General features: G+C 39.8%; 1 protein-coding gene across 1 annotated transcript in view; it reads left to right on the top strand.

Moving 5' to 3' along the window:
* Positions 1-4,186: 4,186 nt before the first annotated feature.
* Positions 4,187-12,830, top strand: part of HDHD2 (haloacid dehalogenase-like hydrolase domain containing 2) — a 29,134-nt gene continuing 20,490 nt past the window's right edge. The window contains exons 1-3 of the mRNA XM_006835111.1: positions 4,187-4,297; positions 7,171-7,379; positions 9,774-9,858. Of these exons, the coding sequence (XP_006835174.1) occupies positions 4,197-4,297; positions 7,171-7,379; positions 9,774-9,858 (395 nt within the window). The 5' untranslated portion in view covers positions 4,187-4,196. The remainder of the gene's footprint in view (positions 4,298-7,170; positions 7,380-9,773; positions 9,859-12,830) is intronic.

Raw genomic sequence — 12,830 nt, 5'->3', positions numbered from 1 at the left:
TGGAGGGGATCGTGTTGGGTTTGTGCTGAAGGATACTTGCTCGTGGATTCCTTGCAGTCACAGAGACAGACACATGATTCTGGTTAATTTCGAAACCTTTAGTATGCGGCTTGCTAGTACAGGCCTACCTCGTTTCATTGTGCTGTGCAGATAGTGCCTCTTTTATATAAATTTTTTTTTTTTTTTACAAATTGAAGTTTTTCGGTAACCTTAACCTCTAGCAAGTTTCTTGGCACCTGTTTTCCAATAGCTTTTGTTCACTTCTTGTCTCTGTTACGTTTTGATCATTCTCACAGTATCACAAAAACGTTTTCGTTATTGCACACGTAGGAGACCACAGCGTACAGTAAACATACGCACTTTCGCGTACTTGCATTATTGCGGCGGTCGACCCAAGCCCGCAGTGTGTCTGAGGTATGCCTGTACTGTGGCCAAGTCAGCTCCATTCTCCTCGCCAAGTTGAGCAGCTGTGGACAGTAATGGGGGCCTTAACAATACAAAGCAGTTTAATGGGAGCTCTCTGAGGGTCCTAGCACAGCCTTAGGAGAAGAGTTGTCTGGGAAGTGATGTATAACTGAGGCTGAAGGACTAAGACCTGGCCTAGGAAAAGGAGAGTGGCTGGGATGTGGGGGGGGGAGTTCAAGGCACAAACTGGTGTCAGACCCAAGCCCGTCATTTGGAGGTGGAGGACTCTTGGTGGGTTACAGTGCTGAGCAGAGACAAAGGAGTGGGAGAGGTAAACCAGGACTGTCCACTAGTTCAGACTTTATGCTGAGAGCGATGAACCACGGGAAGATTTTTATCTGAGGAGTGACTTATTGAGTGCATAGCAGTGGTTCCTGGAAAGAAAGAATTTGTACCTATCAGGGGTCTAGGAGGTATATTCTGAAGAGCCTTGACCACCCAGGAGAGAATTTTTATTGAAGTCTCTTCTATTATTTTAATGTCTATGCAAGTTCTAGATTATATGCTGTAGTGTGTCTTGATTTTAATATAAAATGTTTCTTCTAATGAACACTTGTAGTTGCTTCTAGTGTGGTTTCCACAGCCTCTGATACACGTACTGAGGATGCAAATCCTCCACCCGTATCCCTACCTGCCCGACACACAGAACCCAGCCTTCTGTGGTCTCATTGTTCACTTTATATTCCTTTAATACGCCTAACAACCATTATAGGCAGTGAAGGAACTGGAACAATTTTAGCAAGAAAGATATTGAGTGTTAAAATTGACCAAATTCACACAGCTAGTGAGTCAGAATTCAAACAGGCATGCCTAACTCCTTTTTGGGACGTGGGGGTCAGGAGGTACATAACTACTACTATTGCATTGAAAGGAATGATTTAGGACTGGAAGTAGGGAGGAGGTTGGAAGCCAAGAGAACATCTGGGAAGCTGTTAAGTAGGCTAGATGAGAGATGATGATTTTCAAACAAAGATGGTTGTAGTAAGGGTGGGGAGCAGCAGGTGGAACTGAGTCAGGCTAGAAGGTAGAACTAACATGAATTGGCAATTGCCTGGATGGGAGGGGAAGAAAGCCTGCTTGGGACATAGGTGATGGTGCTCCCTTTCACTCAAGGACTCTGTGAAATAGCTTGAAGCGTTCTTGGGATGAAAGAAAGGTCACTATTCTTTGCATTGATATAAGTCAGCATCAGTGTTTATATCTCTAGTAACTGGTTTGAACAAATGTGAGATGTGGGGCATGAACCTAAGATGACAAAAAAAAAAACTACCTTTGAAGTTTTTATACTTCTTTTACTTATTTTTTTTTTGGTGATTTTTAATATTTGCCAATTATATTTTGCTAAATACAGGTTCACGGCAGAACTGTTCAAAGCCCAGAGATATGTATTTTGGGATATGAGTAGGGAACCCCAAGTTAGTTTTTCTAAGTCTCTGAATCATCATTCACCTTTGGAAATGGAGTCCTGGTGTGGTGCTGTGGGTTAATGCACCAGACTGCAAAGCCGTTTGAACTGCAAGGTCGGGGCAGTTCAAGCTCACCAGCTGCTCCTCGGAAATGGCACAGAATTGACTTGACGGCACTTAACAACAGCAACAACAACATAGAACATTGGTTTATGTTCTTGGTTCTGTGGAACTGATGATAACAAAGATTATAAGCTTTTCAAATATTTTGGTAATAGTAAGCCTCTGCGTGCTTCCATAAGGATTTGAATGATCCATATTTATGATGAAAGTTCCCTGGATCTAGTTGGAAAGTTTTTAAAAGCAGTACAATTCTTAATACTGGTGGGTTTTCCAGTCTTGTTAATATTTTGTTCTTTTTTTTAACCTTTTATGTGAACTGAGTGAAGGTTTACAAAGCAGATCATCAGTTTTACATTCAACAAGTCACATACTTTACTCCATTACAATGATTGCGATCCCCTCCATGGACCATGGTTAATGGTGTACATCTGTTCAGTTGCATTCCTCCCTGTGTCTCCCATTACCTTCATCTTTTCTCTGCTAACCTCCTCCTTGTTGTGTATAGCCTGCTCTGTCACCCATGTTAACATGTGTCAGCCCTCTAGCCCATGAATAATTTGCCCTCTCGCCACCCCTATAACCATCATAGATTGTTTCTTTTATCAAGAAAACCTTTTCTTAACTTTTTGTAACATTGGTATCATACAGTATTTGTCCTTTTGTGATTTATTAATTTCACTCAGCCTAATGTCCTCCTAGGTTCCTCCATGTGCTGAGGTGTTTTGTAGCTTCATCTTTATTCTTTAATGTTGCATAGTATTACATGGTGTGTATGTACTGTTTTTGGGTATGTAGGCTATCTCCATTTTTTTGATGTGTGTCTTGTAGAGAGCATATTGAAGGATCCTGTTTGAATTCTGCTCTGTCTCTTGACTAGTGCATTTAATCCCTTTACATTCCATGTGATTATCAATAGGTCGGAATTGATTGCTGTCAGTTTGCTGTGTGTTTTTTTGTGGTGCTGCTGGCTTCTTTGTTCCATATAGTTTTCTGAGCGGAGTTCATTTTGTTTATGGGTTTTCTTTTCATTTTCATTTCTGTTGCATTAATGTTTACTAAATATTTGAATTTTCCTCTTTTTAGTTTTGATGTACAGGACTATTAATTTTCTTTGTGGTTACTCTGTAATTTATTAATTTTTTCTCCTGTTTAAAACAGTCTGTTTAACCTTGAAACCACATACTTGACTTCCTTGCCATTTGGAAGTTCTCTGTCTACACTATTACACTCTTTTTGCTTTGTTGTTGACTTCATTATAAATTTGTTTCTCTGGCTCCCTATTTTCAATCTTGTAGCTTTGTTTTACTTTAAATACGTCTGTACTTTGAAGACTTCACTGGATTGAGTTCTGGGTGGTATTGTCATGTATGGTAATCTCAGGGTGTTGTCTGCTGTTCTTGGTTTTCAGTACCCTGTAGCATTTTTTGTGAGGTTGATCTGGTCATTAAAAATTCCTTTGATTTGTGTTTATCAGGAAATATACTTAATTTCGCCATTGTAGTTGAGGGCAGCTGTGCTGGGTACATGATTCTTGGTTGGCAGTTTGTTCTTTCAGAATTTTGACTATCCTTGAGTTCCATACCAGGACTCCACACATAGCTTTGTTGTTGTTGTTAAGTATCATCTAGACTGTTCTGATTCATAGTCAGCCTGTATAGGGTTTCCAAGGAGCGGCTGGTGAGTTTGAACTGCTGGCCTTGCAGTTCAAATTGAGCGTGAGGTCAAGTGTTTATTCTAGGGTGCCACACCAGGACTCACTTGAAATTTCCTTCTCAGTGACCCCTACTGGTGGCTTCTTGGCCATAAGTGCCTTTTCCAGGTAAAACATTTTCAATATAAATAAACAAGGGTAAAGAAGATTTAGTGCTTCTACCTACCCCTTCTTCAGAGTACATTATTCTCATGTTTAAAAACAAATTAAGTGAATTAATTGTTGTAGTAACTTTTCTTTTAGCGTTTTCATCCCTATAGTTTTCATTCTAGGCTTTAAAAAAGACAAAACAATATCAAAGTTTTTATGGATCAAATTTTGGATTTTTCATTTTAAAAAATGTATTTTTTCCCAAAAGATAAGCGTCTTAAATACTAAGCAATTTCTTCCTTGCTATGAATGCTGTTTTTGAAGATGTATCCGCTTTTAATTGTCCATTGTTTCCTAAACTGTATTTTTAATTTCATTTGCTCTCTCCTAGGGAATGAAGGATGGCAACCCGCCGTGCATTAAAAGCTGTTTTGGTGGATCTCAATGGCACACTTCACGTTGAAGATGCAGCTGTGCCAGGCGCGCAGGAAGCTCTTACAAGGCAAGTTATCCTCCAGGTTCAGCTGACAAATACGCTTGCAAGTGCCATTTTACCAAGGCAGATCATTAGCTAAATGGATGGCCTTTAGATGGCACTTCACCAGCTTACTCTCTATATAGGAACTGCCTTGGGTTTAGCTAGAAGACTTATGCATTGTAATATCCTCCAAACATTCTCTCAGCCTTTATTAGGTTTGGCCTTTTGATCTAGTCTTTTTGTTCTGTGTGTGTGTGTGTGTATGTCTGTCTCTAAGTTGGTAATATAAATCTGAGAATGAAAACTCAAGAAATAACATTGGGGGGAAAAAATCACAACTGAAGCCTGGAATCATGAACTGAAACACACACACGCATGCGTACACACACACACACACAGCCTTATTGCCAGCCCTCCCCCGACATCTAAGAGCTGTCTCTGGTATGCAGGTGCTCAAATGAAGTGTAATTAAAGGACTTGAAACTTTAGAATTATTTCCAATAATTAAATTTAAAGGTTCCATAGCAGGGACTGTCTTATATTTCTCTTATATCAAGCAATACTAAACCAAAGTCTAGCTAAAAACTGGGCACACAGTAAAAGCTAGTTAAAGTAAACTGAAAGTGATCATTTGTTTTTGGATGTCCTTAAAAGAATACCCATCAACACAACAAAAAACACAATCAGTATAAGACTCTTCATCCTAAAATAACTTAGAGAAGCATTTATAGTCAGCAATACTTAGCATTGTGGTACTTCTCAGTTTTCAACCTTAAATGCTCACAAAACCAAACCCATTACCATGGAGTCGAATCAGTTCTGACTCTTGTTATCCTTACAGAAGCAGCCCACCAGGCCTCGCTTCCATGGAAATACTGGATAGGTTCAAACGACCAGTCTCCCAGGCTCCGTGGTGTGCTGTTACCAGAACACACAGTGCTGAGTGTTAGGGGGAGACTGTGCTGACGTGTCTTTGTGTGCTCTCAGAGAATTTACTTTCCATCTGGGGAATTAAGTTAGATAAACCCAAACCCACTTTTATCAAATCAATTCCAACTCATAGTGACTCTTAGGACAGAAGAGAACTGCTCTGCAGGGTTTTCGCAGCTGTAAATCTTTAACTGCTTCCTCTTTCTCCCACTGAGTGGCTGGTGGGTTTAAACTGTGACCTTTTAGTTAGCAACTCAACACTTAACCACTTAACCCACTGTGCCAGCAGGGTCCTTAATATATATATGGCGTCCTGGTGCGGCGCTATGGGTTAATGCGCTGGACTACAAAGTTGGTTTGATCCCCAAGGTCAGTGGTTCACACTCACCAGTTACTACTCAGAAAACCTTTACAGGGTCGCTATGGGTTAGAACCAACTTGACAGCACTTAACAACAACATATATGTATATATATGTTTGTGTATACACATACACAAAGGAATATCAAAAGTTCATCAAAAGATGGAATTAAAAGATGGTGGAGTTTTTCCATTAACATTTTTAAGATCCACTGAATATATATAAAGAGACATATATATCTGGTAGGCATCTGTTGGAAGCTTGTGAATTTAATTCAGAGTTGTGATGTTCATTTTACAAGGGAAGAAATGGTAGTCCACATGTTGTTTACAGCTGAGACAAAGTCAGTTGCAGAGTTGGACTTGCTCTTCATATCTTGATGTGATCTTGCTATTAATTAGGCCTTCCAAGGGAAGGGACCTCAGTTGATCAGTCCACTCTTTTACTGGCCAGGCACTTAGACTGTTGTAAAGGTGAGCTTTCCACTTGGGATTCAAAGGTAAGTCATGCTGTGTAGCTCCATTTTGGAGCAGCCGGAATCCAGAAATCATCCAGTCCAGAAAGACCTATACTGGCATTACCACTGTGGGTTTCTATAGGAACAAATAGGAAAAAGAAATTTGGAGGATGAGTAAAAAAAAGTAAAAACAAAACTCATTAAAAGTGATGTGGTTCTTTAAATACTTACATTTGTTCCTTTTTAGGATAATAATGATGTTGAAGCAATCCAGTTAAGTATTGAAAGTACAGACATATTTAAAGTAAAACAAAGCTACAAAACTGAAAATAGGGAGCCAGAGATACCAATTTATAAAGAAGTCAACAACAAAGCAAAAAGTGGGGATAGTGTAGATACAGAACTTCCAAATGGCAAGAAAGTCTTTCTTTGGCTAAGAAGAGAGAAGAATAGTATCCTGAAGTATCCCCAGTACAGGAGATCAAGCAGTGTACCAGACCACAGAAGGTATGATTTTTTTGTCCTGGTTTTGCTGCTCCCAGCTTTATGAAACTGGGTATGCTGTTGTGATTGTGTGCTACTGAGTTCATTTCAACTCATGGTGACCCTGTGTGACAGAATAGAACTGTTCCATAGGGTGTTTTAGGCTGTATGCTTTCCAGAGGCAGACAGAGAGCACCAGGCCTTCCCTTCTGCAGAGCTGCTGGCTGAGTTCAAAGTGCCAACCTCTTGGTTAACAGCCAAGTGCTCCTCTAGGCCTCAACTTCCTCGTGTTTAAGAAGAGTACCCATTGCTGCTGTGTCAATTCCAACTGCAGGCGTCCTTATAGGACAAAGTAAGAGAACTGTCCCATAGAAGAAAAGAAGAATTGCACCCATAGACAATCTCAGGTAGTGGTTAGTAAGCTGTGTTTTCCAATTCCTTACTAAAATTTTGCAATAAGATTTGTTTAATATAGAAGCTCCTCAGAAATACACAGCTTTTGCAATTTGACATTACAGTTTTTTGAAGGGCAGTCATTCACAGGAAACAGGTAGATTTTTAAAATAGTCTTTTAACCATGAAAACCCTTGTTGGCTTAGCCTTCCAGCGCTACCACATTAGGCATTTTATGAATAAGAAAGTAAACTCAGTGTCTGATGTTTTCCAGGTTACGTGGTGCCTCAGTCATGATTAAGTTTGTGACCAATACAACCAAAGAGAGCAAGCAAGATCTTTTGAAAAGGTTGCAAAACTTGGAGTTTGATATCTCTGAAGATGAAATATTCACTTCTCTGACAGCAGCCAGAAATTTAGTAGAGGAGAAACAAGTCAGGCCCATGCTGCTCGTTGATGATCGGGCATTACCTGACTTCAAAGGTGGGGGAAATTTGGCAAGATTCTAAAATTGGTTCTTCATATCTGCCTCTGAATCATTATTCAAATGGGATGCTTAGACATGTTTATTCTGATTTCCTCTGGTTACTATTAAATGGTTCATAATACTGATAGCATTTAAATCTAGGTTGGTGTTTCTCAAACTTTTTTTTTTCTCTCTAAACCGGAATCCAAACAAAGTAAACATGTTACATTACATAGTGATCCAATATGTGTATGTATATCTTAGTATATGTTATTAAACAATACTTAGTCTTACTGCATGGGATATACATTCTGTTTCTTACTTGGTTTGCCTAATTGTTTGATTTGATGTTGCTTAGAACCTTCCAAATTAGTTTCACAGTCTATTAATGAGTCATGAAGTAGCACAGGTCAAAATTACATTGTGGATGTAATCCTTAATTCAGGAGCCACCGTATTAACTGATCAGATGCCATCAAACTAAAATCATCCTGTTGAAAAATAGATGCCATTCTACACAGTGTGAAGTTTTCAGTTAAGAGAAAATAAAACTCCTTTCACTTTGGAGAAATTAGCAGCTTTATGAAACTTTACCAGTGTTGCTTTTTCCAGATGATACTCAGCATGAAGTGACACAATGTAGAAAAATGGATATAGAGCCATTTGATTTGTTCTGGAAACACTTTGTGATGGTTTACAAATAATATATAATTTGAGAAATTCAGCATGGCTGTACAAATTTAGCAGGGCCTTAAATTTTTACTAACAGGAACTAGGTCAGTGTATCCATCAGAATCATTCTGTACAAAAGAGAAGCCACCTTTGGCTGAATTAAATAGGAAATGAATTTCTAAAAAGATTGGAGTGCTGATGGGACTGAAAAATGGTATCGTTCCTATGGAGGACAGTTTGGCAGCAGTTAACACACTGAGGTAAGAAGCAACTGTTCTTGGACGATTCCATCTCTAAGATGTAATAACTAAAATACACAGTGACACACCAACAGGTTATTCCTTGTAGCTTTTTTTGTCACAACAAGATTGGAAACAACCCAAATGTCCATTAGAAGAGACTGATTCCATAGGAAAAGATATAGTCACAAAATGGAATGTAGCTGAAGAAATATGATGTGAAAGACTTCTATCTACCGATAAGAAGTTATCTTCATGGGATATAAGAAGGGAACAAAGTAAGCTGTAGGAAATCTTATTCACATTCCCTGTATAAGAAAATGAGACAATTCCAGCTGTTTCCACAGTGAATTGGAGTTGGAAGATGTAAGCATCCTGGTCTGGAAGAAATTGTAGTTATTAGTCTAAGACTTTATTTGCAACATGAGTCAGACTCAACTTGACTGCAGCTTAACAGCAACAAAAACAACAGCCAAGGTAGTGAGAGAGTGGGAATATCTTTGCTAGTGATAGATGGAGATAAGATAACACAAACTTCAACTCTTAACATAGCAACTTGATTTTCTTCCTTCAGCTAACCTTAGTTACTCAGCACTCATTCATGGCTGTTAGTAAGAAGGAAAGTGAGTGTGTGTTCTGTTTCTTGGTCTCACATTTGGTGGAATTGATAAGGAAAGGGCTTGTTGTTGTTCAGTGCCCTTGAGTCGATTCCGACCCATAGCAACCCTGTAGAGGGTTTCCAAGGAGCAGCTGGTGAGCTTGAACCACCGACCGTGCAGTTCAAACGACTTTGCAGTCTGATGCATTCGCCCACGGCACCACACCAGGACTCCAAGGAAAGGGCTTAGGGCAGACGATAAAACAGGCAAATTGGAATGAGTGTTTGGGTGACCCCCAGACCCTTTCCTCAGGCTTTTTGTAATTAGCAGGGTTAGTGTACTTGTTTGGCTGTCATCTAAAGTCCTCAGATACCAAGGCCTCCAAACAGGTTCTAACTATAAAATATTTGTGGAACTAAAAGTAGATTTGGCATTTTGTAGACAAATGGAAGCTCTAGAGTGCCTTCCATACTTATCATGAACGTTTCTCATCACTGTATCAATTAGAGTCTAATTCCCTTGCTGCTTAGATGTTCAGCCCTCGTCAGTTGCTATTGATCTGATACTTCATAGGGAGCTCAAGACTGCTTTTGTTGATTATAATCAGTGAAGCTTTCTGAAGGTGGCCATTGTAACTTGTTTGAGAACATCAGGCTACAGTTTTCAATTTAGATGTAGTTGCTGAGTAACTGTAAGACCATGCAAAAGAAGTGTGCAACATATCAGGAGATTCCTGTCTTTCTGTCCTTCTGGTACATTGGGCAGGATCATCTCTTCAACTTCATACTACAACCACAGCAAAACTTTGTACATTAAGGCGAACTATTTTAACAGTTTTAATTGCATTTTTTCCAGCAATTGTATGATTAAACATATATTCTCCCTCCCCCCACCATTCCCAGGAATCCAAACAAGTGATCCTAATGCTGTAGTCATAGGATTGGCACCAGAACATTTTAATTACCCAGTTCTGAATCAAGCTTTTAGGTAAGTGTTTAGCTATGTATTTATAATGATCGTATACATCTGTCCACACCTTCAAAGAAATTATCTGATGCGTGATCATTAGAACCGGCACTGGGAGGGTCAGGGGGTGGAGTGGTAGGAGGGGTGAAGAAAAGCAAATTCAGAAGAATTTTCTAAGAGAGTGTCAAGATGACTTGGTAAATGATTGGATTTTGGTCAAAAGAAGGCCTGTGATCCAGGGAAGACATCCAGATTTCTGACCTGGGCAGTTGTGACCTAGAACACTCCCTGTTTGGCCTCGAGGAAATGATGAATGTAGGTTGGGGCTTCTTGGCTTGTGGACGTCCAAGTGGAGATGTCCTAATGGTTGTCGGTAGAAAATAGGAGAAATGTAGCAAATGCTGGCTGATGCTAGAAATCTTCACTGCTCTTGAGTACACTTTACTGTTCATTGCTGCTCCCAAAAGAGCGTACACTGATCCTCGTACTTCCTGTGATCACCTGCATCAGAATTTACACGTCAGTCTGTCCCAGAATGAGGCTTGTGAGTTTAAGTTTGCCAGACCACTAAACAATAGGTTCTGGTGTGGCGCTGTAGGATAAGCCCTTGACTGCTAACCACAAGGTCAGTGGTTCAAATCTACCAGATGCTCCTTGGGAAAAAAAATGTTTTTAATAGTTTGGTCTCCTAATAGCCTGCTGCTGTAGCAGGAATACCACAGATGATGGCTTTCAAAACAGAAAGCTGTTTTCTCCCACTTTAGGAGACTGGAAGTCCAAATTCTAAGGGAAGCTTACTCTGTCTGTCAGCTCAGTGGAAGGTGTTTGTCTCTTTTCTGCTTCTGTTGCTGGATTCCCAGCAGCCCTCAGTGGGTGTGCTTCCCTCTGCTTGCCTAATCTGCTCGCTTCGTATCTTTACCTATGTCTATATAGCCTCATTGACCTAAGAAAACTTGGTTCCCAAATGGGAATAACATTCACAGTATAGGGGTTAGCTGTGTAAAGCATAATTTGGGGGAACACAACCCAGTCCATAACACCTGGTAAATTTCGAGTATGTAACTGCCAGAATGGTATGAAATCAGCATTCTATTACTAGTAGAACAAGCAATACTGGAAAAATCATTCTGATTTATATTTTATATGGAATTCATGTCTTGATGTAAATATCCTAAAAGTGTTTGTAGGAAACTTAAAGACATCTGGGCACGCTGTTTGCTGTTGACCTTGGAAATGACTGTGCTCATATATAGTCTTTGTGGCCAGAAATACCATTTTGGGAATGGCCGCCATTTTTCCTTATGTGCACCTTCATTTTAGAGCCTTGGTTAATGTAAAGGAGGTGCTGTAGAGTAAGCATTGCACTGTTAACCACAAGGCCAACAGGTCAAAACCCCAGCTGCTCTTTGGGTGAAAAATGAGACTTTCTGCTCCCATAAAGATTTACAGTCTCAAAAACCGTATGCAGGATCGCTATGACAGATGGCAGTGGGTGTGGGGTTTGGATTTTGGTTAGTGGAAAGCAAGCCTGTTTTATGCTCTTTTATTTGTGACTCTCTTGTTAAGTGCTGTCGAGTCAATTCCAACCCATAGCAACCCTGTATGGAGTTTCCAAGGAGCGACTAGTGAGCTTGAACCACCGACCTTGCAGTTTAAATGACTTTATAGTCTGACGCATTAGCCCACAGAGCTACACCAGGACTCCTTGTAACTCTCTTGGTCACTGTGATTTTTCAAGCCTTTGTTTAAAAGGAACAAACTCAAAGTGTCGATTTTTTGTGTTTATTTCCTGCATAGCGACTGGCATGCCACATTGTTCAAGATGCACTTCAGGGTAGATGATAAAGTGCTTCACTCCAGTTATCCTACTTCAGCTTCTTGGAGAGGGACTGGCCCACCCCTTGCTCGAGTGAGGTCTACAACTATCCCAGAATCAAGTTTCATGTGAAACAGAGAACCTGCTATTATTTTATACTTCCAAATTGATCCCCTCTAACTTTTATTAATTTCTGTAACCAGAATATTCAAGGAGAAGCTATTGATTGATTTTAACCGGTAATTTGGGAAGGACATCTTTAATAGGAAGTTGGGTGGTCTCTGTCTTAGATGAATACTAGACTCAGGGTAATACAAATGCATGTTGACATAGTACTGACTTTGTAATTGCTCGGATGCTGTCTAATTAGTACACTTTCCTAACCATATTGATTTTTATTTTTTTTAAACACTACAATTTAAAGTATTATACTGCACTTAGGTTAACTTTAATTTCACAAATGCACTTAACAGCTGGGTGAAGAGTTAACAGGAGGATTTTCGGTCTTGCCCTTCTTTGCATATTGATGTTTCCACAGAGACTGCCTTCTAACCAGTGAGTGCAGCTGTTTTGCATTGTATGTGGCCAATGTAGACATCTCACTGGGACTCCCGATTACTTAAATTACTACCGAGGTTGATGATGACAGTGAACAGTGAGTTCTAAACCCAGTTGTATTGAATACCAGCATCTGGGGTACATCTCAGTCAGCCTTCTGTGTGACTCTGCCTCTCACTTATACTGTGTTTTTAGTGAGCAGTATCCTTTCCCCCCTCAAACGCAGAGTCCAGTCTGTCTACAAATATGTCTGAAATGTCTAAATGAATTGATAGCAGTGATTTTTAAAGAGGTGATATTGGTAGAAGATGTAAGCCAATTTTAGAAGGTAGATTTGGGTTTGTGTTCTAGAAAACATTCAAATCCTAAAGTTCGTTGGTAGTTTTTGTCGTTTTGTTCTTGTTGTTATGTGCCATCGAGTCGATTCCAACCCATAGTGACTCTTTATAGGGTTTCTGAGGAGCAGCTGGTAAGCTTGAACCGCCAACCTTGCAATTCAAACAGCTTTGCAGTCTGGCACATTAACCCACAGTGCCACACCAGGACTCCATAATTTGTCTTTTTTTTTTTTTTTTTTTAAGGTTTTTTATTGTGGATTCAGTGAAAGTTTACATGGCAT

Source organism: Chrysochloris asiatica, unplaced genomic scaffold (genome assembly GCF_000296735.1).
Source record: "Chrysochloris asiatica unplaced genomic scaffold, ChrAsi1.0 scaffold00015, whole genome shotgun sequence".
In the NCBI taxonomy this organism is placed as follows: Eukaryota; Metazoa; Chordata; class Mammalia; order Afrosoricida; family Chrysochloridae; genus Chrysochloris; species Chrysochloris asiatica.
Note: the sequence above shows the minus strand (reverse complement) of the source record. Positions and strands in the feature narration are given on the sequence as shown.